This window comes from Manihot esculenta, chromosome 6 (genome assembly GCF_001659605.2).
Source record: "Manihot esculenta cultivar AM560-2 chromosome 6, M.esculenta_v8, whole genome shotgun sequence".
Classification (NCBI taxonomy): Eukaryota; Viridiplantae; Streptophyta; class Magnoliopsida; order Malpighiales; family Euphorbiaceae; genus Manihot; species Manihot esculenta.
The window spans coordinates 24,322,300-24,345,417 of NC_035166.2; the positions used below are offsets into that span (position 1 = coordinate 24,322,300).

A 23,118-nucleotide genomic window follows, 5' to 3' on the forward strand; every position below is an offset into this window, starting at 1 on the left:
AGGAAAAGAAAAACAGAAACTTTTTTTTTCTTTTACTTGTAAATCAATTATTTACATGGTTACCACTTGCAGCAATATTTACAGTAAAAATTATAAATTTATAATATTGTTATCAATTTAGCGATAATAAATATTCTAAATAAAATTTAATTATCACATTTATAAATTCATTGGAATGCACATGTGACATTTAAAAATAAATATTAAAAATAGCCATAATTAAATCCTAATTTTTTCTTTTAGGGTATTGCACATGGTAAATTTCAAAGAGCTGCAAAAGCACAGTTTGATAAAGAATAAACCTGGCTTTTCCTTTGATTCTGCAGCTCAGCCTCCTTCGTCTCCTTCCCAATTCTTTGTGTTTCCTTGTTGATTTGCTCTTTTAGGTGTAATGGGGGACAAAATCCATGGACTAAAATAATCAACAAGTATTATCACCAAAGATATACATGTCAATTCCAAATTCACACTTAACCCTATCCTTTCCACATGCTTAAGGGCCATTTTTATTTTATTTAATTTAGTTTTCTCCCACTAAGCATGGGCAGCTTGGCCCATTGACTCTTTCTCCTTCATCCTTTGTGCACTTGTCGTTGCCTTGTATAAAGGCAACCACAGCCCCAGCCCCCACCTTTCCCATCATCAACATCTCTCTTCTAACTTTTCCCACCTTTTTGGCAGTCTCGTTCTTACCTCTAAAGCCCAAGTATCAATAATGGCAGCACATAATCTTCTATTGGCTTCATTTCTTTTCTCTTGTTTCTGTGGTTCCTCTTATGGATTTATCCTCTTCTCTTCTCTGCAAAAAACTCTTCTACTCACTGCTTCACCAACACCAGGACAAGGTAATCAATCTCTCTCAGCTTGTTCTATATTTAATTTCTTTTTCTCAATTCTCTATTTCACATAAAATTGACCATCTTTTTGTCAAACTTTTTAATCCAGTAGATCTTTTCTCATTTTTTAACTTGGGTTTCTAAGATTCAGCTGTTTTCTTTTTCCTCTGTCTTCGGTAAATTCAGAATAAATTTAATTAATAATTAAAAGTTGCAGTTCTTAAAGCTGGGGTGGACAATATCACTGTAACCTGGGGAGTAAACCAGACGCTCCCAGCTGGGACTGACTCGGCCTACAAGACCATCAAGGTGAAGCTGTGTTATGCGCCTGCAAGCCAAACGGACCGCGCGTGGAGAAAAACCGAGGACAACCTATCCAAGGACAAGACTTGCCAAGTCACCATCGTCTCCAGGCCTTACGCCAAAAACAACCAATCCTTTACATGGACCGTTGAGCGTGACGTGCCCACTGCCACGTACTTTGTACGCGCCTACGCCCTCAACTCTGAAGGGGCCCAGGTGGCTTATGGTCAGAGCACAGATGCTCACAAAACCACCGACCTCTTTGAGATACAGGCAATCACCGGACGCCACGTGTCACTCGATATTGCCTCAGTTTGCTTTAGTGCCTTCTCTGTTTTGGCCTTGTTTGGTTTCTTCGCGAACGAGAAGAGAAATGCCAAGACAACTGAAGCAAAGTGAAGACAAAAAGAAATCCTGAAGGCATTTTTAGTTTTATTTTATTTTTGGTGTATTAGGGTTTCCTTGTTTTACTGGGGAAGGGATCATCAAGGGTAATGCAAGCTTGGTAATTCAATGTTTAATAGATAATTATTTCTTAGCTCAAAAGAAAATAAAAGAAAAATACATTACTTTGCAGGTGATCTTCTATATTAACTTTTGTTTTATTTTATTGAATAAAATTTATTTTGTCAATAATACTATTACATGAACAATTGAAATATAATCCAAGTGTGGAATATAAGAAGTAAAAGCAAGCTAACAATGGTGGTCGTTCTCAAATTATTTAAGCAGAAATTTTCTAATGTGCAATATTTCTTGGGAAAACAAGTAATAGATTCATCAACTTGCTTCTCATTTTTCTTATCATGTACTGACTAAGAATGATCACGAGATACTACTTGAGCAGAACATAGTTTCAAGACTAAAATAAACAGAGCAATTTTACTAGGTAAATCCATGAATGCATGGAAGTGTACAAAGTACGAAAATATTTATCAATTTATGTTTGTGATTCCTCCAATATCTTTTGGGGATGACAAAGGAAACCGGCTGCAGAAAATAAGCGCAAACATCCATAAATGGCATGATAAACTTTGGTTACTCTAAAATTTGAAGGATCATAAGTCTATTATTTGTTCAGATATAGATACAAACTGCTTTACAGATTTTCAACCTCAGGCATTAAATAAATAACTGAATGTTTTAATCGTTGGCTAAGGGCATAATTTACCCATTTGAGAACATGGATATGGCCTTAGAAAACGTACCCTGAATGCAAATGTATTCCAGTGTAAATCTTGCACTTACAAAACAATAGAGTATTGCATCCATACCTTTTTCAGTAATTGCAAAGAAACCTCATGCTCAAGTGATATGAATGTGTGATCTTCCATGACAAATGAATTTTTCTTTAGAGGCTTTTGTTTAAGATAATGTACTCTCTTCTATTAAAGAATGATTTAGTACTGTCATATCCTGAAATTTTGTTCAGGGCTTGAAATGCATATCAGTGCTCTCCATTCTATCAGTACCAACAAGCATTAACCTGTCATCAAAAACTTCAATATATCCAAATGCATCTGTACCAGGAGGGCACTCCAGTGCTGCTTCAAACGACCTGTGATGTATTCCACGGAAGTCAATTGAATACCCACCTTTGTGATCATGACCAGATAGGCAAACCTTCACACAATTGTACTGGTGTATCACATTCATTACTTCATCATAATTCCACAAAAGTGCTTCTTGGTATGATACACCAGGATCCAATGGCAGATGGCAACAAACAACCACTTTCTGTTTCAACTTTGTTGCATCCTGAAGTACATCATCCAACCATTTCATCTGTTCTCCCCCAACAGCTCCATTGTACATAAGGAACCTCCTCTCCAGGCCTAGCAGTCCGTCTGGGCTGTTCTTTTCTGAATTTGGGTTCTTCTTCCTGAGAAATTCTAATGCCTCTAATGTTTTAGGATTATCTCGAGGCCATCCAATGGCACTGATATCATAGCCATCAAGCACAACGATTCTGTATTCTGGAGAAGGTGAAAAATCATAGTAGGCATGACCATCAGGACTGGAAATCTCCAATATGGGGAGTAATTTCTCACGGGCAAGATTGTAGAGACAGTGATTACCAATCATGTGATAGACGGGGCAATTCGATTTCCTAAATTCGTTAGTTATTTTCTTCACAGCATTTAGAGAATCAGCCTGAGGGCATTTTCCATCAACAATATCCCCAAAGTTCATCACAAACTTAAGCATCCCGTGGTTGTTCCATTTTTGCACTGCTCTTTGCAATACTTGAATACTATGTCGATAATAACGGGGAACACCAATGAACGAGTAACCATCGGAAATATCAGCATATTGGACATCAGAGATAACTCCAAAAGAAAAAAGAGGTTGCTTCCCCTGTACAGTAGCTAAATCACTTGTAGAACCCATAGTGTAGTAGTACAGACAACCTATCAAACAACATGACAATATATTAGCAAAAGTGATCAAATAATGAATTGAAGCACACTAGCCATGACTAACAAGTCTGCAGAAAATAGCAAATTAAAAGTTCATATGTTACTTGTGTCTATTTTCCTAGTTATCTATGTCTTTTGATAATTTAAATATTTTATTTTCAAAATAAGAGAGCATAAAAGCATCTTAACATAGCTGGCAATACAAGTTTCAACCTAAAAGTGTTAAGTTTAACAATCCAGTATCAGAATTGATTAAATTCACAGGTGCAGAACAAATTACTATGATATGTGGCTTAAAGAGTCAAGATAAAGATAGTATCATGCCTGCTGGAAATAAAATCATCTGAATATCTTACATCATAATTCTACATGATTAACTTGTAGAGAATACAAAATTGAGTAACCATTGAAATTAACAAATGATGCAAAATCATTAAAGCCATATTAATCAATCAGCAAATTTTCTTTCCTAAAATGTAGCTTTTAAAGGTGCAAGACATTGTGAATCAATTAATTCCTTTGGAAAAATAAATAAATAAACCTCCAATGTTGGAGTTTGCAGCATCTCTGTTCTAAAGTATTCTAATGATTACATAAAACAGAAACTAACACTACACTAAATATGTCAAACTGCAAAACACTAAAAGAACAAATTTTGTAGTCTTTAGAATATATACCCCTAACCAAAGATGTTACTATGCATATATAGTGTACCCGAATCCCACAGGCATAAAAACCTTTTCTAATGCTAACTTTGAATAGAAAGCTAACTTACAAATTAACTGTATAACTCATCAAAGCTAAATAATGGTCATCCTTATTACAACCTTTCCAACAAAGTTATAAGCACCTATATGACTATTAATAATGCTGAACACTCATATGCTTACAAGAAAACAAACACAACAACCAAATTTCCCTGGAGAAGGACAACCGCCTTTCCATTAATTGAAGTTGGCTCCATAACAGAAGGTGCCATTTGCTTGCATGATATAGGATCCGAAACTGATAAAAAAATTATTATTAGATAGAAATGGAGTTTCAAGTTGGAGGAGATACATGAGAGTAATGAATAAATTTGAGCTACAAAAGCTTTTAGGTCTCATCTATACATGAATAAACTAAAATATTTTTTTTTTTTGGAGAAACACTTGTGACATTACGAATTTTTTGCTAATGAGGCCTTCGATTACAAACAAGTGACTAATTTTATTCCCCCAAATCCTTAATCGCTTAGGTTTTGACAAGCAACAAGCTATAAGCTAAATCTAGAAAAATTATGACAAAATGCTAGAAAAATTCATTAGATGCCCTTAAACTCAAAAAGTGAAGGGATGCAGATTTGGAATTGAATATAAGAGCTTGAAAGAAAGATAAATTTGCTTAAAACCCACGCAAAAGATGAAAGTCCCAAAACGATAACAATTAAGCATGAGGAAAGCATAGCTCTATATGAAAGAGAAAGAAGAAGAAGAAGAAGAGGAAGACAAGAGAGAGTGCAGAATGTTTAGGGAGCGTACAATTGTTTTTGGAATCGATCCGTCGAATTTTGGTGGAGACGAGAGACAGCGACCATGAAATTGCAGCTTTGATTAGAGTCCTGGCTGCATCAGGAAATAACTTGGTCAGAAAGGATGGGCTGCAGTTCTTCACTTGCCAAAGTCTTTTATTTTATTTTTGCCAAAATTTTATTCTATTTTATTTTATTTTTAATTGTACGCCAAATGACATCTTTACACCTTGAAAAATCTACACCCTTCAAACTTTATATTAAGAGGTTTTTTTTATGTCGGTGGGTAGGAACTAATAAGATAAATGAAATTTCGATTAATAAATTGGGTGAATTTTTTGAATTTTTTAAATTAATTTAAATTTGAGAATATTATTTTTTAATATAAAATATATGGTATGAATTTCAATTATAAAATTCGTATATTATATACATATAATTATAATTATTAAACAATGTATTGTTAATGGTAAATTTAAATTAGTAATTTGAATTTATAAGTATATATTACTACTTTGAGCTTATATTAAAATTATAATTTTAGTTTTGTGCCGTGGGATGGGAGGCTTCTAAAATTTAAAGTGCAATAGTGGCATTTTAGTAAAATTTAAGATGAAAATATTTTGCCTCAATTTTTTCTACACTAATTAATATGTGATAAACCCTAAACCCTAATTTGATTTTTTAACCAATAATATGATTTTTAAAAACTAAAAAATTACATTTAAAAAAGAAAAAAAGAGAGTGCAAACCAAATTAACCTTTCTTTTACGAAAGTTAACTCTAAATGATTTATTTTTGACAAACTAAATTGGCTTCTTAAACAAACAGTAATCGAATCAATTAGTTAAAATATATCTCAAGTTCTATTATCACATTATCAACTTTAACAATGAATTGCTTGACGATCATATTTTTTTGTGAACTTTGATAATGAATTATTTTTTAGATTGTTCTTGATAAGTTTATCGCTTTATAAACCTTAGCAAGTAACTGTTTAACGATCTTATCTTCTTGTGAACTTCGACAACAAAATACCTTTTAAGTTATCCTTAACGATTCTGTCGCTCTTGCTGATCTTGGCAATGAATTGCCTTTTAGGTGTTGAAAATCATGTTACTGGTGGCAACGTCAATTGGATCATTGCCTTTTAGGTGTATGAATTGCTTTTCAGCGTTGGGAATCATGTTGTTGACAGCGATGTCAATTGGGTCAGATGTAATAGTGGACAAAACAACAATCACCCATTTGTCTATATAAACCTGTAAGAGTAAAGAGAACACTAGTTAGACCTACCTGATATGCTCCTTTCTATAAGCTCTCATGATTTTTTTTTTTTAATAAAGCTGAAATTCTTTTTATAGTTCACTGTGGATATGGATTCTAAGTTATTTTTTTTATCACTTAGGGTTAAGGTGGATTGTATATTTGAAAATTTGATTTTGGATTGATACCAAAATCAAAAAATTTAACTTTTAAGTATTAAATTCTTTTTTGAGTGTTGAATTCTCTTAGTGTTTTCATTTGAAGAAAGAAAACAAAAAAATTGATCATTCTTTTAATTGTTAAATCTGTAATTATTTCTAGTATGGAATGAGTCTAACATCCATTATTTCAGAGGAGTAATTGAAATTTAAGAGTTCAGCTTTTTCATGATTGAATCCAAAATTCAACCTTTCATGGCCAAACTTGAGATTTGGCTTTTTCATGACCAAATCTTTTAAGGGATTCAATCTTGACCCAATCCTTTGAAGGTTCGGCTTCTTAAACCAATGCATTGGGAGCCGAATCCTCTTTAAGACTTGACATCGAAATCTTAGATTTTTTATATTAAACCCATGAATATCAATCCATGTAATTTCAGGTTTTATTTATATAGAAGTATCATTAGTTATTATTATTATTATTTAATCATCTTCTTTATATGTTCTTTTACATTTCATTTTTTTTCCTTGATTCCTCTATGATTATACTTTTATCTCTAATAAACTAATACAATATCAAATAGTCGATTAAAAAAGTAATATAGAATAAAATTATATCATTTTATATTAAAAAAAAATCTATTTATTAACATTTGAAATTAAGTTTATGATTCACTTCTTTTAATTCTTAATGTATAAATTAATGCGTTTCTCTGTTTTTGTGTTTTTGTTTTACATCAAGGAACCAGTTAGTTGTCCTTCCGGCGACGGAGGTTCCGTTCCTTTACCCATAAAATGAATTCTCCCTCCTCTTCTCGTGTCGTGTAAATTTATACATAGCATTTTATTGGTGGTTTTAGTAAAATCAAAATGGAATATGAGATGGTTTGGATAGATCTACTTACTCCATTTTCCTTGTAGAGAAGATGTTTGGACCAAAACAGCTTCTATCTGGAGGCAAAGCTTGTTTGTGCATGTAGTGAAGGATTCATTAGTCTGATTCTTGATAGAGCAAATATCTGTAAGGACTGACAACAAAATCGATAAAAATAAAATTATAAAAGGTGTTGTGTAGAGGGGTTTCTGTTGCTTATTTAGCGGGCAACTTTGGAGACTTTATCTACCGAGCCTAATGGTCAATCCATTTCGACAAAATAATAATAATAATAATAATAATAATAATAATAATGGTCAATCCAGACATATTAGAATGATTGCAGGTGAGCTCTGCCTATCATCCTTTCTTATTTTCGCCCTTTTTGAAGATGTTGTCTTGTTGATGATGGAGTTGCCTTATTTGTTCTCTTCCTTCAGTGTTGGAGATTGTCCATTCATGGAGTCTTGCTTCTTATTGATGTTCCTAACTCGGCTTGGTCCCTCCCTAAATTCTAGAGAGTGAGACATTAAAACATTATTCTCTTTGTTGTTTAAGCAGTCATATTGGAAAATTGTAACTGAACTTTTCAATTTGACTAAAATTACATAACAAAAAAAAAAAAAAAACTAAAATTAAAAAACTGCATATACATTTAGCTAAAAAAGATAGTTTACCCTTTTATTAAAATAATTTAAGGAACAATTTAAAAGAAAGTTATCCAATGCTCAAGATATCAAATTCAATTTACCAGAACCAAATTTGAATCTCCCTATCCACACAATCTCCTATAAAAAAAAATGCACCATCTTTAAATGCATATAAACTATTTTTATAAATTTCTGCGATTCAATAATAACAATAAGTGCTACTAATACGCTGATTTTGATCTTTATTTATGCAATTATATATGTATATCCCTGTCAAAACTAAATTTGAATAGATAAATTACTTTTACTTTGAGAGTAATAAAAAAAATCCAATACATTTTTTTAACAGTAGGTTTTATTCATTTGAAAAGCTTTAAAAAGCCTATCACCATTGACATTTTCAATACAACATAGCTTAAAATAACAAAGCTTAAAGAACCAAATCCAGTAGCCAAACCCTAAATTATAGTCTCCAAAGAGATGGCTAGTTTCCCATAACTGAGAGATTTTTATTAGATTCAGTCTTAATAGTTAACAAACAATAAAATGTTTGTTATAATGAGCAATGTAGGAGTTCATCTTGTTTAGCTCAAGAGCAAAATATGCTGTTCCCATGAATGATGATCCTAATATACACGCAAACAAATGGTTACAACATAAAATAATGTATCATGAATTTTGCTTCATTTTCCCCTACATCTTATAACACCGTATTCTATAAAAGAAAGAAAAAGAAAGGGGGAGGGGTAAACTATATCGTTGACAAGTACAAAAGACATTGTGTATAACAAAAGTTTGAATATATGCTGACCTGAAAAATCTTCAATGGTAGGGAATCGCTCATTTTTCAGAACCCCCTTCATGCTGGATTCTCTATAAATTAGCATCTCAACTTCCAAGAGGAGGCAGAATTTTTCATTCTTGTTATGTTGGCCTTCTGCTGCTATTGAGGTGAAGAACATCATTTACAAGCTTCTCCGGTAGTTCTTTTCTAGTCTGCAAATGTAATCAAAAGAGAGAGAAGCTTAGAACAATAATGTGATAGATTGAAGATTCCAAAAGTCTAACCTGAAAGTGTCTCATGTGTAGTATCGGTTCACATCCAACTTCTGCAATTGATTTTCCGCTGGGAGTTTGCACTTTAAATCGCTCAGCCTCATATGCCACAATGGCACTTTTCTCATCAGGCAGATGTTGACAAACTTTTACAAGGGAATTAAGAGAGTTCATCTGGCAGGTAACAGCAAATATCATATTAGAGGCCTAAGTTCAGGCATAAATTTCCTCAGGGATTTAAGATAGCATTTACAAGTCTACAAAAGGACAAGAATACTCCAGCTGTTAATAGAAAATTCAACTTCGAAATTATCCAATTCTTTTGTTTAGGACAGGGTTGTTTCACAAACCCAGATGTAATCTTCCAATGCAAACAAGCTTAGTAGAAATTGATAATTTTGAAGGAAGTTTGTGCTTAATTTATTATTAGTTTTTTCTTTTTATCATGAAAACTTCCGCCTACTTTGGCATAGTGTGCTTTAAGTGTCCATCTGCAAAACTATTGCAAGTGTGTGCAACTAAGACAATCAACAAATTGGACTCAAAAACTTGATTTCATTGACAATAAACAGAAATTTATGCAATCAATGAACTAACAAGAATATGCTAACCTTCATGTATGGACAGGAAGCACAGCCACCATGAATAGAACATCCCTCCCCACTAGCAACTCCTGGTACAACAGGTAACATGAAGTCCCCTGCATTCGCTGATTTTAGACCTGGAGATGAATTTGGTGATGTTCTTGTTATTGAGTCTGAAGAGACTGGAAAGACAATTTCAACGGTAATCTTAGCTTCCCCAGATGACTTTCCAGAACCTAGTAAATGTCGAACTGCTGCAACAATTGAAGTGATCATTCCTGATTCTGTTCCTAACACAAATTGGAGATGATCGTTCACATTTCTATCTAGTGCCTCTTGAACTTTCTGCTTTATAAAATCTAATATGTTTTGGGTGGAACCGACTACTCCCATTCCTCTCCTCTTTGCTTCCATTGCCAAGGAAAACATTTCTCCAGGGACCTCAAGGTGAGCCGTTAGGAAAGCATCACAATACATCTCCTTTATCTTATCCACAACTTCATATCCAAAAAGATGATGAACAATACATGTCCCATCCTGACACAAGAATGCTTTATCATCAATAAATTTAGAAAACAAGACAGCAATAGGGCATCAACCTAGAGAAAATAACAGGGGAAAGAGAGTCCATATCCACTCACAGCTTGATAATAGAGAAAAAAACAAATAAGATAAAAGATGATGGACCTCAAAGTTGAAAGATTACATTGAGAATATTTGAGGGGTAGGAGTGAAGAAGTAACGGTCAAAATAAATTTTCTAAAGACATTTCTTCCTATGCAAATGGGAATTACCAAAATAACTGCACAAGACAAGACAATAACATCATGTCCAAAATATATCAGCCAGACATACAATCTTGCATATTTCACTCATAAAATATGGCTGCAGTATCACTAATCACTATACATAGTAACAAATAAAATCTAACTTCACATTCAATGGCTCAGAAAAATTTATATATGCATTGTTGCATTTATCTTATAACTTGAAACTACTGGATTAGCAGAACACAGTACAATAAAAAATGACCAAATCAACAACAACGCAGACTTCAGTAGATGCATTGGACAAATACCTTCTTTCCCCAATAATGTTCACAGTACACACCATATAGTGTATAAACCATGCACAGCCCATTTAATTGATCCTCTCTCAGCTGAAATTGAAAAGAGATATTACCTGATAATAATGCAAGCGAGGTAGCAATGCTTTTATGGTGTCTCTATTATGTGCTTGATGTACTTCAGCAATTTCCTCATCTGTCATCATTGTCATTTGTTGAAACAATTTTGCAATATTGGCACCCATGTATGAATCAGGCCCATACCACACATTTAAATCTGGAATTTGGGTGAAAGCCTGCAGATAAGGGAAAAAAGGGAAACCCAAGATTAGATGCTTCACACCACACAATATGCTGACTTGAGACAGCTAATATTACTCACCTGCAGGATAGTTTGGACAACATTAGACGAAGTACAGGTGATCGTAGGCACAAGCTCATGAGCATAAGCTTTTGTCTCAAGTGAAGTATTTATGTAGACAACATGCAAAGAATGTGGAGACCCAGAAGCTGCCTCCAGATAATTCATATAAGAAGGGCTAGAAGCAGCATCTGCCAAAGAACAGCCGATGGACTCTTTTGACATCCTATAGACACCAACCTGAAGTTAAATGTGACAGGGAAACAATGTTCAGAACCGTTTCAATGGTATTGGACATCAATAGAGTTATGTCTAAATTAGAACTTCATCAAATATGGATATAAAGTATAAAGGTGGAAACATTAACTTCAGAATTTCCTTCTAGCATATAAATTTACCATCAAAACAAACTTTTGATGAGACATTAACTATTAAGAGTAAGTCAAGAAAAAAATATTCAACGCTCCCCTCCCTCCAGGCCAGCAACTTCTTTCCCTTTTTAACCATTTGCATATAATTTGGCATGCAGAATCAACACAAATCACATAAATAAATAAAGACACACCCCTGCAAAGCCCGCTTGATCAAGGATTGCACGCACATTTTCTGACATAAAATCTACACCCAAGACCGTTATGAATTTGCATCCGGCTTTAGCCATCTTTACAGCACTATCTGCCATGACCAATGAATCAGATATGTGAATGTGAGGCCAATGCTTTTGTGCAGCAGTTAGGACTCCTTGAACTTCAGGGTCCATGTAAAAGTGGGCAACAACACCGATTTTCTTCTCCTTTAGCACGTTGACAAGTTCTTGGACCTTGGACTCATCTGGTAACAAATATCTTGCCTATCAAAGGGAACAAAATGCTCTAGTAAATGCAGAGGAGACAAATTTAAAAACGAGGTATCCAATTAAATTTTCACAAACAGAAAGCAGAATTCTCTTGGTTCTATAATCCTGATCACGTTCAAGCAATGCAATTAAAGTCAAATCAAATTAAAGGATTTCATTGCCAACCTGGGCTTCAGCGTAGCTTCCCTTGGCCTGAATAACCTCTGAAGCGATAATCAATGAAGGAAATGGATCGAAAGGCTTCTTCCCCTCCCTTTCCGCTATCAATTTCTTCGTCCTCTTCTGCATACTCACCAACACATTATGCCAAGAGTTCGCTCTCGACCTCTCGCCACCAGGCAACCCCACGTTCAACACCGCTAAATCCTCCGTCTTCAAGCTCAGCACCTCTTCAGGTGCCGCCCCATCCAGCAACGATAACAAACAAGCACAGAACCCTCGCGTAATCTCTGAATCGCTGTCAGCTAAAAATCTCATCTTTCCATAGTGATCAAGCTGGGCATCGAGCCATACTCGGGCCGTGCATCCCATGACCCGGTTAGAATCCACCCGGGACGAGTCCGGAAAAGGAGGGAGAAGAGATGCATAGTGAAGGACCCGTTTCACTCGGTCGACTGATTCCGGGAGGGATTGAAATTCGTTTATAAGATGGCGCAGCTTAGCAGCCACAAGGTCAGTGGTGGGCGAGTGAGAGAAAGCAACAGCAGAGCAGGAAAAGCGAGAAACATTAGGGTTATTAGAAGAATTGGAGTTGGAATCAGGGCGGACGCAATTAAGGGAAGTAAAAGAAAAGGAAGGAAATTGGGTTTTGTGGGAAAAGAGTCTACGATGAGGCGTATTGTTTGGGGAGACAGAGAAAAGAGAATAATAGAAAGAAGAGGCATTCATGGGGATGGTAGCAGAGAACTCCATGGAAGAGGTGAAGTCGAGAGGCCTAAAAGTGCGTGTAGGGGAGTGAAAAGTATGGGTTGGGTTGATACGGATGGACGTGGAGAAAAGAGAAAGCAGGGCCGTTTAAAAGGTCACAAAACAAGGATTCTGGAAAAGGACGTTGGCGCCACTTAGCATCAACCAATAGAAAAACGAATTTATCATTATGCAATTTCTTTGACGACACTCCGTTTTGTTTTTTCCTTTTTTATTTTTATTTTTTAATTAGATTGGGAAAAGACTGAAGGCCCATTACGACAAGGCTCGAGGTCCAGACCATAACACACACAGCTCACCCATTTTAGATCTCAGAAAAACTGGCTGATCCCAAACAACAAATAAACCCTAAAGTCTGCAAGAATCCAATTCAGCAGTATGGCCTAGCAAGCTTTGTTTCTCCACATTAGGTTGCTGCCCCCAAATTCACACCATTTCCGGAGCAATTGTGCCCGGAAAAACCAACCGGAGAGTTGCATCCATAGAGCCGAGAGATTTTAGCAACCTTTTATAACCGAAAACTCCACATGCACGCGACGATGTGGTGGAAAAAAAAATTAATTAAGACTCAACAGGAAGAAGAGATAGAGCTAAAGGTGATTTCAATCTCTTTTAATACATAGAGTAACCATTAATCGAAATTTATATATGATTTGCTATTTAATACAGAAGTACCTGCATATGGTGCAATTACTCATATTAGGGCTTATTTTTATTTTTTTCAAAAGATAACAAATTAAGATACCCACTTTATTTAAAAAAGAAAAGTAAAAAAAGATATGCAGTCCCTCCAATTCCATCCCTTCTCTTTGAAAACCCTCGTCGTCTTCCCTTTATCACTACGCACCAACATGATCAAGGATGGTACAACGTAGGTTGAACACGAAGTGGAATTTTCTTATGAACAGTTATTCCGAAAACTTCAGTCATGTCCAAATTCTCAGGAGCAGCACCACTATCAGGCAACTTCCAGTCAAACCAATATAATAGGTTGGCAATCACAAATTCCGCCGAGGCCATCCCAAAAGCTATACCCGGACAACCCCTTCTCCCACCACCAAATGGGATGAATTGGAAGTCCTGGCCTTTGAAATCAACTGGGTTATTCTCAAATCTTTCTGGTAAAAACTCTTCCGCCCTTTCCCATATTCTGGGATCTGTTTGGATGGCAAGTACGTTCACATGGACTGTTGTCTTGGGAGGAATTTCATAGCCTCCCAATTCAACCTTTGCTGATGTTTCTCTTGGAACCAGTAGAGGAGCAGGAGGGTGCAATCTTAGAGCCTCTTTTATTATACATTTCAGATAGTTCATTTGATCAACATCGGCTACGTCGACGTTTAATTTCTTTCCCACAATTCTCCTTACCTCTTCTTGGGCTTTTCTCATCAACTTTGGGTCTTTTAGAAGCTCTGCCATCACCCATTCCATGGTAGTTGAAGTTGTATCAGTTCCTCCCACGAACATGTCCTGAAATTTGTAACGAGATAAAGTTGATGCTTCGACGATAATTCATGCATTTTTAACTACTTTAACTACAAAAAAGATATGGCTTTCTGCTTTGCTTTTCTTCCAAAGGAAAGAAAAGGCAACAATTTCCGGGGAGGAAGAAGAGATACCATCAAAATTGCTTTCAGATGGTCTGGAGTGAGCTGAAAATCAAGCCTGCAACTTTTCTGAAGAGAAAGGAGAATATGCGCAAAATCTTTCTCAGCAGAGTGGGGTTGATCATCACTTTCCATAATTCTATGCTCTTCAATCACCTTATCAAGAAAAGCATCCATCTCTCTGAAAGATGATTTCATCTGAGGAATTAAACCAGTAAGATTATCCATCCATCGCAACAATGGAAACATATCCCCAATACTTATAAAAGCAGCAAATTGCTCCATGATCCTTTTCGACAACTCTGCAAACTTGCCCTTACCAAATTTCTCATCATCAGCCCTCCGCCCAATAACACATCTGGAAGCTATGTTGTTTGAAATAGCAAGCAACATCTCACTAAGATCAACGGAAGCTCCTGCAGCACATGCACCACGGATTTCGTCCAACAAAATTGCTACTTCTTCTTCTCTTACGAACTGAAACGATTGAACCCTTCTAAGGCTTAGAAGCTCAATTACACCAAGCTTCCTAACTTGTCTCCAGTACTCTCCATAGGGAGAGAATGCGATGTCGGCGCACCCATACAGGAAGATATTTGCAGCTGTTATTCTAGGTCGGTTTGAGAATACAATATCATGGACTTTCATCATTTCTCTGGCTGCTTCTGCAGATGAAACCACGAGATTCTTATTGTGCCCGAATTGCAAGAGCATTAGAGGGCCATACTTCTTAGAGAGAGTATGAAGAGAACGATGGGGGAGTTTACCTAGCTGGTGAAGGTTGCCGATTATGGGTAGCTTTGGTGGGGAAGGAGGTAGCTTCTTGTGTTTGCCACCTCCAGTAAGCTTACGCCAAAAGAGAAGAAATAAAATGACAAGAAGAGAGACAAGAAAGGGATTGAGCTCTGCTACTCCCCTATGCAGTTCTCGCACAATTTGCTGCAAGTATGATAGTATAGCCATTCGGTTGATTTCCACCATTCTTTCATGCACAATGAACTAGCAACAAGTCACCTCTCAATCCATATATATAGTAAGCAAAATGAGTTATCACCTTTCACATACGAACAATTCATGAAGCGGCAAAGCAGAATAGATCACTTGTGCTGTCAAATGTTATGGATATACAGATTGCATAGATTGCTGTGTTTCTGATTTATCCTTCACATTAATACACAGACAAATTCGAACATCATTCCTTGCTGCGAAGTTGATAGGATCGCCCCATCTGTTGTTGTCGTGTCAACGATTTCGTCACCTTTTGCCGCTTATTTATGGAAATGGCAACAGATAGGAAAATTGGGTGTCTGCGAAGATTGCTTATGCTCATCATTCAATGATTTAATGCAATTCCTCCTAAAGATAATTCAATTTATTATTATTGTTCGTATCTTAATATTATTAGATTAGACCTGCTAAGTTTTATTTATTTAATTTAATTCATATTTAGAATAATATTACTTCAACAAATGAAAGAAAATAAATAGATAGGTACCATTCCCAAGAAAAAGACTCATCACATTCTCTGCATGTCTAAGAGAAATTGGATCTTAAATATACTAAAAGACAATTTAATACTAGTCACAACATCTACTTTAATTTATTACTTTTTACAAGTTAAAATATCACTCTGAATAACCATATTATAATAAATCTCTCTTTTTCTAGAATCATAGACAATGATTAAGATTCCAACTCTGATTATTGTGATGATAAATTAAGTATATTCTCTCTGTGGTTTTTTCATATATATCCTCCTTTTATGAGTTTTTCTATTCTATGTATAATTTCAATGTTTTGTTATTTTTTAATTTACGTTTCAATAAAATATTAACTTCATTTTATTTATATAAATATTTTTAGTAAAATTTAATATATTAATTTATTGTTAAGCAGGAAGATGGCGTGGAGTTAGTCCGTTCTTCCTATGTTTGCTGCAAATCCAGTAGGATAGGCATTTTTTACAATTAATACTTTTGCTCAAGGTAGCAAGGTTTATCGTAAATACAGCAGCTTTTTCCATAAATAGATATATTGTGGAAATTATGGAACACCAAAAAACTCAAGTCTTATCCACCTTATTTGGATCTTGTTTTAAGTAGATTAATTTCAACTTTTTGAAAAAGCCACAAAACTCTTTTGTTTGGTTTAGTTTTATTATAATCAATAATTATAATACATATTTATTAAAATATTTATAAAAACTATCCCCTCTTGTAACTTGAAATTAAATTTATTTCTTAGAAAATTATTTTATATGTCAAATAAATTTATCTTATTTAGCTTAATAATTTTTTTCACAAATTATTTGGACAGAAACTCACTGGACCTCATTGGGGCCGCTGCCTGCTGAGATATGGTTGTCGAAATTAGCAGAAGGAAGCCTTCAGTGTAGAAGCCTTGCAAGAGGCAATTCTTGACTTGTAGCCAAGGAAGAGAATCCTAATTTTATTTGAGGATGAGGCTGAGGCTGGGGCTCGCGCAAGCCACATTGATGACATGATGAACGGATAACCCGCAGTCTTAGAGAGAAGGAAATATTCCAAGTGATTAAGATCAGAAAAAATTAGTATTTAGTGTCTAGAGAAATTAATTAATTTTTAAATTTTTAAAATTATATTAAAATATTTTTCATATTTACAAAATGCAACTGGTTAATTCTTACCGTTATTTTTAATACTTGAAAACTTTAGTTCTAATATTAAAAAAGAAGAGAGAATATTTTTCTTCCAAGATACCTTTCAAACTTAAGAAAAATTCTTAATTTTTATTATCACTTCTTTTTCCTCTAGTTATTTGCCATGACAACCAAGAGAAATAAACATCCTTCCTCCTATATAGCTTGAGTGTAGGAAAAGGGCTGAAAATTTATCTTCTTTCCCTAAATCTTTTTAACTCTATGTCCAAAGTTTCTAACTGAAGCAACCTCTTTTTGCTTGTTTAATTGGGCCATCTTCTAGTCTAATCACTGGTTCTTCTGTTCTTTTGATGAACCTTCAATTTCCACACTGATTGCAGCAACTTCATCAACTGTCACAAATATAGATAGAAGCCAACACACTATTCAATTTGGTTTCTTCTCGGTCCATTCAGTACAAGTTTAAGAAATTTAAAATTTATCTTATATGCTTTTCCAATGGGATTTCACCCATTTTGATTTTTTGACATAATTTCGTAAATAACATGAAAATCTTGCAATCACATATCCAACAATAATTTATTTCAAAATAAAATAAATTTTAAAAAATAATTAAAGAAACTAAATTTTAAAATAAATGGGCCACTTCTAATATAACAAATAATAATAGTAACTTCACTTTTTGTAGCCCTTAACACTCTTAAAAGGAAGAACTTATTTGGATTATAAGAACCAATCTTGTTCAATCGATACTCATTCTCATACAATCATTATCGAGAACAGAAAAAGAAAAATAGAAGAAAAATCTAAAAACCTATCTTGTTCAATCTATACTCACTCTCAGACAATCATTATCCGAGAAAGGAAAGTGAGAAGGTGAAGAAAACTCTCGGAGCATGTGTATTAAGAGAATGAGCAAAAAGAAATTGAAGATCTAAGATTTTTTCTCTTTTTCGATAGTTAGTCTAATACAAAATGCTCCTTACACCAGTATTAGGAGCCGAGATACTATAGAATAATACTGAACAAAATTCATACATCTCCCTCATTAAATATTTTAAAAAATTCCTCCTACACTTTAAAGGCGAATATTGGGAAGAAAAAGAAACATGGTCTAAATACTAGAAGATTGTGAAGATCCTTCAGTTCGTCTATTTGTCAAGTGTGTTTGCTAGGGAGTTTGGTTTCCAACGAATTTAGACGCCAGTGTAAAGACATGCAAAAAATGCAACCCTCAACGGCACACACCCTTCCCATCGTGCTTAATAAGCAAATTCAACTCCTCAACTCCAACCACAATCACAAATGACAAAACACGCAACAAAATTCTCCAGGGAAAAAGCACAAGTAACTTCTTCATTCCACGTTGATAATTTTTAATTATACACATGGCATTGGGTTAGTGCAGGTTTAACAGAGCACTGGGTGCAAATTTTACCGAGATGGCAAGGCGAGGCCCAGGCATAGCCGTAACATCCCTGGGAATAAGAATATATTTATTATTTACATCTATCGATTGTCAACCATCTGTTGGTCATCTCCTTAGATGGTCCCCTGTGAAAAAGGGATGCCTTAGGGCTTCACGAGCTGTTAGCCTATCAGAGGGTTCATATCTAAGCAATCCTTGCAATAGATGTATCAGATCTCCAGCCGAATGATCAACATGCTGCATTACTAGATTCTGCAAGTACGTAGGTCGCATAAAACCAATTAAATTAATAACCACAAAACTAATATTACTGAATTTTATTTACAGACTACACAAATCAAACACCACAAAACCTGAAGACGAGGCAACTTCAGAACAGCTTTAATACTTTCCCTTGAAGTCGCACCTTCAGGCCAGTCCAATCTACCCCTTCTAATATATTTCTCTGCATGTCGACTGTTCAAAACATGAAAATATAAGTACAGTGCACAATAAAACGTTAAGCATTCATGAAAAAGCAGGCATACTAAGCATACTCGATTCTCTTCAACATATGCTGAGGCAGTGGCCCAAAGACCCTTTCCATCATAGCCAGGTGCTCCAAATTCTCATGAGTTTGGAATAATGCCTCTCCCTGTAAAAGCAGTATCCCGAGTTGTAAATGTCCATGTCAGCACAAAACCCAGCTGCAGCTATATATATATAACACTAAAAAGCAGCAAGCAAAATTCAGACTCATACAGTGCATAATTCCACTAAGATGCAACCGACGCTCCATATATCACATGGATAACTCCACCCAAGTCCTAAAAGAATATCAAGAAATTCATCTTCTGCTCAATCATTAGAACAAAATGGAGAGCATAACAAAATTAAGCACTTACCAAGAATAACTTCTGGAGCACGGTAATGTCTGGTAGATACAATGTAGTTCTGATCTTGGCGCTCATAAGTAGTGCTACCAAAATCAATCACCTTAATAGCACTCGATTTTGGGACTCTTTTCAAGTAGGAGCTTTCCTTTGGTGCTCGGGACGAACCCTACAGACCACTAGATACATCAATATGCTAGTTTCTTATGGAACTCTAATTTGTTGGCAATAGGGGATTGCAATAACAGAAAACGAATAAAATGTCACAACAACAATAGACAGGGCATTACCTTGTAATCAAGAACTTTAATATAATCAGCAGAAACAAGCAGAATATTCTCGGGCTTCAGATCAGTATGAATCAGGTGCAAGTCATGCATAACTGCAGATTTCAACAAATAGCAACATTTGTCACTCAACCCTATTAAATTAATAAAATTATGCAATAACAAAAGTTTCTGAACCTTTTTCATTTTTGTTAGGAGAAAAAAAAGATGTGAATAGTTGCTACACAATAATAATGTAGCATTTTGTGGGTACACAAGTGTGAAAAAAGCACATCTCATAATCAGGTATGGAGATCATACGAATAACACAGTTGAAACCATAACAGGGAAAAGTAAAAATGCAAATATGCATTGGAATAAACTAGCTTAGGTAATTACTACACACATGCTACACATTCCAACAGTTGTCTTCCAATCTCACGGACAAGATCAATGGGAAATGAGCGATAATTGTTTTTGCGTAGAAAATCGTATAAACTTGGTCCAAGCTTCTCAAAAACCTGTTGAAACCATTAACATTCACCCAGAAGTCTTAACCCCCTGATTATTTCTGAATTGGGGAAATCAATCCATCACAAATCAACCATATACTTACAATACAGATATGGTTACGATAGTCAAACCAGTTCCGTATTTGCACACAACTGCAAGGAATAAAGCCATTTAACCACTGACATAGTGTTTGAGAAAGCTTGTTATAGGGCCTGCAATGCCAATATGAACTAGTAATAGAAGTTAAAGAACTCACCGATTGCCACCCTTATCATGTTTACCAAGCTGTTGCAGCACTTCAATCTCTATCATAGCTGCTTCACGATACTTCTTAATCCCACGGACAATTTTGATTGCAACCATTTCCTTTCTTTCTCTGTCCCAGCATTCCAATACTTGACCAAAGGTGCCTACACAAATAATAAACAGTCCCAGAGTTATGCCAAGTGAATGATGGGTAAACCCAAAAAACAACGAAGAATTGACCTGACATACCTTCACCCATCTTGCTGTGTATCTTATCTGCATGAATGGAAGCAAAAGGAAAGACAATAAATTTAGTGAGTTTGTACAACAACCAAACATAGCAAAATTGATCAATATTGTTAACAAAATAGCTTTCATAAGGGAACAACCAGTCCCATGCATGGTCTTAAGAAGTTCCCAAGAACCAAGACCCAACCCCTCCCCCCCCCCCCAAAAAAAAAAAAAAAAGAGGCAGCAACATCACCCAATGCACTAAAACATCAAGATCGTGCATCATCAATAAAACCTGCTGTCATGATCAACATTAATTTATTACAAAACCTACGAACTGTTTAAAAATGTAGAAAGATAGTAAAGTGTAATTACAGCGAGAAGTTAAATTTTCTCCAATTGCAAACATGTAATGGCCATCCTTGTCATCTTCCCGCCATGGGGGAGAACCATTTCGAGCCACTCCCTTTACAAATAGTGAACTAGAGATAATATGGTCTGGGGTTGCTCCAGAAGATGCATAGCTTGTTATACTGCCAACCTCTTGTCCACAAAATATTCCTACCTGAGCCTACACATAGCCACCCATTCATGTACCATTTTAAGAAATTAAATGAAAACTTCAACCTGATACCATCATACCCTTGGGAATCCCGTTCACTAATTGATAAATACTCATTCAGGAAAGAAGAGAAACAAATCCCAGTTGACAAAAAACCACAAAATCATATTAACAGTAGAGCAAAAAGTAGATAATACAATATATACAGTGAGGCATCCTAAAAACAGGTTAACATAGATGAAAAATCATACGATTAATAATTTCAGCAAATTAACGAAAATACAAAGCATGATTTCTTTCCAGGTATACACAGTCAAATTTCTCAGATTTCTCAGCATGAAATCTAAAATACAATTATCCACCGCAAAAAAAGCACAATCTACCTGATAATCTCAAGACGAGAATAACAAGACGCATATCACAATAACCTAAACCAATACATACATGTATATGTACAGATCTGTTATACAGGAAGAAAAAGAAACATGCTAAGAGCAAAGAAAACCCAAGAGGTGTAAAATTTAAACAGAGAGAAAGACCCAAATACAACGAAAATGTTAGATCTGCATAAAAATAAAACCAAAGTTCTGATATTATGCAACATGAGTAGGTGAAAAACTAGAAACAACCCTAACTGATATATCGCACAAGTAAACCTAAACAAAATTGATCAGATCTGCAAAAGTGAAACAAAAAAACAAGCGACATAAGATCGAAAGAACAAAAGCTGCTACCTTGGGGACCTGAGAAACGTCCCAGCCCAGACGAGCCCTCTTCCTGGGTCGGCGATCAAGGTGCGCCAGGGGAAACTCGGTCACGCGCTCCATCTCCATAATCGGAAGCTAGATCGGAGAAAATCAAAAAAGAAAATTGGGAAAAACAAATCTTGGAACCCTGAAGAGAAATAAACAACCAGACAACGGAGAAAGATAAAATTCGTTGGATGAGGAAGAGCTGCAGCTAACCCTAATTTTAACCTGCAACAATGTGAGTGCTAGGCGGTTGAGACGAGATTGGGCCGTCCAAGTGTCTTGATCTTAACCGTGGGTTTGACCACGACACGTGTTCACTAGCTTTCAATGGCCTCAGTTAATTTGTCTGTTTAACCATGGTTAAGTTACCGTTAGTTAATAGCGAGAATAACGGAAAACCATTTTTTATTTTTTCCATTCTTTTTATCGCAACGGAAAACCATCCAAACATACTTTGTTAGTTGTTAATGCGTTAGTTTTGACGGTAACCTCCGTTTAATTTTTTTTTCTTTTATTATTATTATTTAATTTTTATAGTACAGAAATACTAACTATTTTTTAATTTTAAAAAATATATTAAATTATTTATAATATTATGACGTCTTAAATTTGAAAATAAATTTTGAATTATGTGAATTTTAGAAAATCTAGTTCTTCCCTTTCTTTTTTATTTTTATTTTTTATTGTCTTTTTTCAATATGCAACTATACTTGTACTTTTTCTGTTCCATTCACATGGTCAGTCTTTATAGGGGTAGTGTATCCTTCCTCTTGTTGTTATTTAATTCATATTTTATATTTTTTTTATAATATTTATTGATCAAAACTAATAGAGGCACTATCTAATAAATCTTTTAAAATTTTAAAAATATATTAATATATTTTTTAAAATTTAAAAATCAATTAATAATTTTTTTTACCTCTATTAAGTACGTTCATCACACTTGCATTCAATTATCAATATAAATTTTGAGAGAAAAAATAAATAAATAAAGTGAAACTTACTCTATTAAAACAAAAAAATCTTATAGAAATTTTATATTTTATAAAATAATATGTATTTTTATAAAATGATTATTTTATAAAAAATGTTAAATCAATAAAAACTGAATGTGTCATTAGTTAAAAAAATTATT

General features: G+C 34.8%; 5 protein-coding genes across 9 annotated transcripts; 1 reads left to right on the forward strand and 4 right to left on the reverse strand.

The window, feature by feature from the left end:
* The first annotated feature begins 601 nt into the window (after positions 1-601).
* Positions 602-1,714, forward strand: LOC110617702 (high-affinity nitrate transporter 3.1). Its single transcript, XM_021760663.2, has 2 exons — positions 602-845; positions 1,054-1,714. The coding sequence occupies exons 1-2, from the start codon at positions 716-718 to the stop codon at positions 1,536-1,538; spliced, it is 615 nt and encodes a 204-aa protein (XP_021616355.1). The 5' UTR covers positions 602-715; the 3' UTR covers positions 1,539-1,714.
* A 445-nt stretch (positions 1,715-2,159) lies between these two features.
* On the reverse strand, positions 2,160-6,245 carry LOC110617701 (manganese-dependent ADP-ribose/CDP-alcohol diphosphatase). 2 transcript variants are annotated; one of them, XM_021760662.2, is made up of 3 exons: positions 6,108-6,245; positions 5,080-5,163; positions 2,160-3,550 (listed from the first exon to the last, which is right to left on the reverse strand). In XM_021760662.2, the coding sequence occupies exon 3, from the start codon at positions 3,528-3,530 to the stop codon at positions 2,568-2,570; it is 963 nt and encodes a 320-aa protein (XP_021616354.1). In that variant the 5' UTR covers positions 3,531-3,550; positions 5,080-5,163; positions 6,108-6,245; the 3' UTR covers positions 2,160-2,567. The 2 variants fall into 2 exon arrangements, with proteins under 2 accessions (XP_021616354.1, XP_021616353.1); XM_021760661.2 differs by lacking the exons at positions 5,080-5,163; positions 6,108-6,245 and adding an exon at positions 4,450-5,065.
* Positions 6,246-7,515: 1,270 nt separating this feature from the next.
* On the reverse strand, positions 7,516-12,949 carry LOC110617622 (quinolinate synthase, chloroplastic). Of its 2 annotated transcripts, none has more exons than XM_021760541.2 (8): positions 12,106-12,949; positions 11,650-11,934; positions 11,106-11,324; positions 10,840-11,019; positions 9,685-10,194; positions 9,086-9,247; positions 8,829-9,013; positions 7,516-7,874 (listed from the first exon to the last, which is right to left on the reverse strand). In XM_021760541.2, exons 1-7 carry the CDS (start codon positions 12,850-12,852, stop codon positions 8,942-8,944), a joined length of 2,175 nt encoding a protein of 724 aa, XP_021616233.1. In that variant the 5' UTR covers positions 12,853-12,949; the 3' UTR covers positions 7,516-7,874; positions 8,829-8,941. The 2 variants fall into 2 exon arrangements, with proteins under 2 accessions (XP_021616233.1, XP_021616230.1); XM_021760538.2 differs by having other exon boundaries at positions 7,516-7,881.
* Positions 12,950-13,565: 616 nt separating this feature from the next.
* Positions 13,566-16,618, reverse strand: LOC110616523 (cytochrome P450 71A1). Its single transcript, XM_021758913.2, has 2 exons — positions 14,487-16,618; positions 13,566-14,337 (listed from the first exon to the last, which is right to left on the reverse strand). Exons 1-2 carry the CDS (start codon positions 15,453-15,455, stop codon positions 13,723-13,725), a joined length of 1,584 nt encoding a protein of 527 aa, XP_021614605.1. The 5' UTR covers positions 15,456-16,618; the 3' UTR covers positions 13,566-13,722.
* A 1,820-nt stretch (positions 16,619-18,438) lies between these two features.
* Positions 18,439-22,213, reverse strand: LOC110617253 (serine/threonine-protein kinase AFC2). 3 transcript variants are annotated; one of them, XM_021759924.2, is made up of 12 exons: positions 21,966-22,213; positions 21,045-21,240; positions 20,688-20,714; positions 20,449-20,602; positions 20,296-20,344; positions 20,086-20,200; positions 19,704-19,795; positions 19,426-19,582; positions 19,283-19,347; positions 19,078-19,175; positions 18,895-18,997; positions 18,439-18,793 (listed from the first exon to the last, which is right to left on the reverse strand). In XM_021759924.2, the coding sequence occupies exons 1-12, from the start codon at positions 22,062-22,064 to the stop codon at positions 18,647-18,649; spliced, it is 1,302 nt and encodes a 433-aa protein (XP_021615616.1). In that variant the 5' UTR covers positions 22,065-22,213; the 3' UTR covers positions 18,439-18,646. The 3 variants fall into 3 exon arrangements, with proteins under 3 accessions (XP_021615616.1, XP_021615617.1, XP_043813388.1); XM_021759925.2 differs by lacking the exon at positions 21,045-21,240 and having other exon boundaries at positions 21,966-22,180; XM_043957453.1 differs by lacking the exons at positions 20,086-20,200; positions 20,296-20,344 and having other exon boundaries at positions 21,045-22,188.
* Positions 22,214-23,118: the final 905 nt, after the last annotated feature.

Bases quoted from the DNA above. Each gene is read 5' to 3' on its own strand.
- LOC110617622 (XM_021760541.2), bottom strand. From the start codon at position 12,852: ATGGAGTTCTCTGCTACCATCCCCATGAATGCCTCTTCTTTCTATTAT. The intron at 11,325-11,649 runs GTGTGTCTTTAT...ATTTAACTTCAG, and splicing joins ATCAAGCGGGCTTTGCAGGG to GTTGGTGTCTATAGGATGTC. The intron at 9,248-9,684 runs GTTAGCATATTC...GTTACCTGCCAG, and splicing joins CTTCCTGTCCATACATGAAG to ATGAACTCTCTTAATTCCCT.
- LOC110617253 (XM_021759924.2), bottom strand. From the start codon at position 22,064: ATGGAGATGGAGCGCGTGACCGAGTTTCCCCTGGCGCACCTTGATCGC. The intron at 20,201-20,295 runs GTAAGTATATGG...TGGTTTCAACAG, and splicing joins ATCGTAACCATATCTGTATT to GTTTTTGAGAAGCTTGGACC. The intron at 19,796-20,085 runs GTGTGTAGTAAT...TGAAATCTGCAG, and splicing joins ACTGTTGGAATGTGTAGCAT to TTATGCATGACTTGCACCTG.
- LOC110617701 (XM_021760661.2), bottom strand. From the start codon at position 4,504: ATGGAAAGGCGGTTGTCCTTCTCCAGGGAAATTTGGTTGTTGTGTTTG. The intron at 3,551-4,449 runs GTAAGCATATGA...GTTGTTTGATAG, and splicing joins GTTGTTGTGTTTGTTTTCTT to GTTGTCTGTACTACTACACT.
- LOC110617702 (XM_021760663.2), top strand. From the start codon at position 716: ATGGCAGCACATAATCTTCTATTGGCTTCATTTCTTTTCTCTTGTTTC. The intron at 846-1,053 runs GTAATCAATCTC...TAAAAGTTGCAG, and splicing joins TTCACCAACACCAGGACAAG to TTCTTAAAGCTGGGGTGGAC.
- LOC110616523 (XM_021758913.2), bottom strand. From the start codon at position 15,455: ATGGTGGAAATCAACCGAATGGCTATACTATCATACTTGCAGCAAATT. The intron at 14,338-14,486 runs GTATCTCTTCTT...TACAAATTTCAG, and splicing joins ATCTGAAAGCAATTTTGATG to GACATGTTCGTGGGAGGAAC.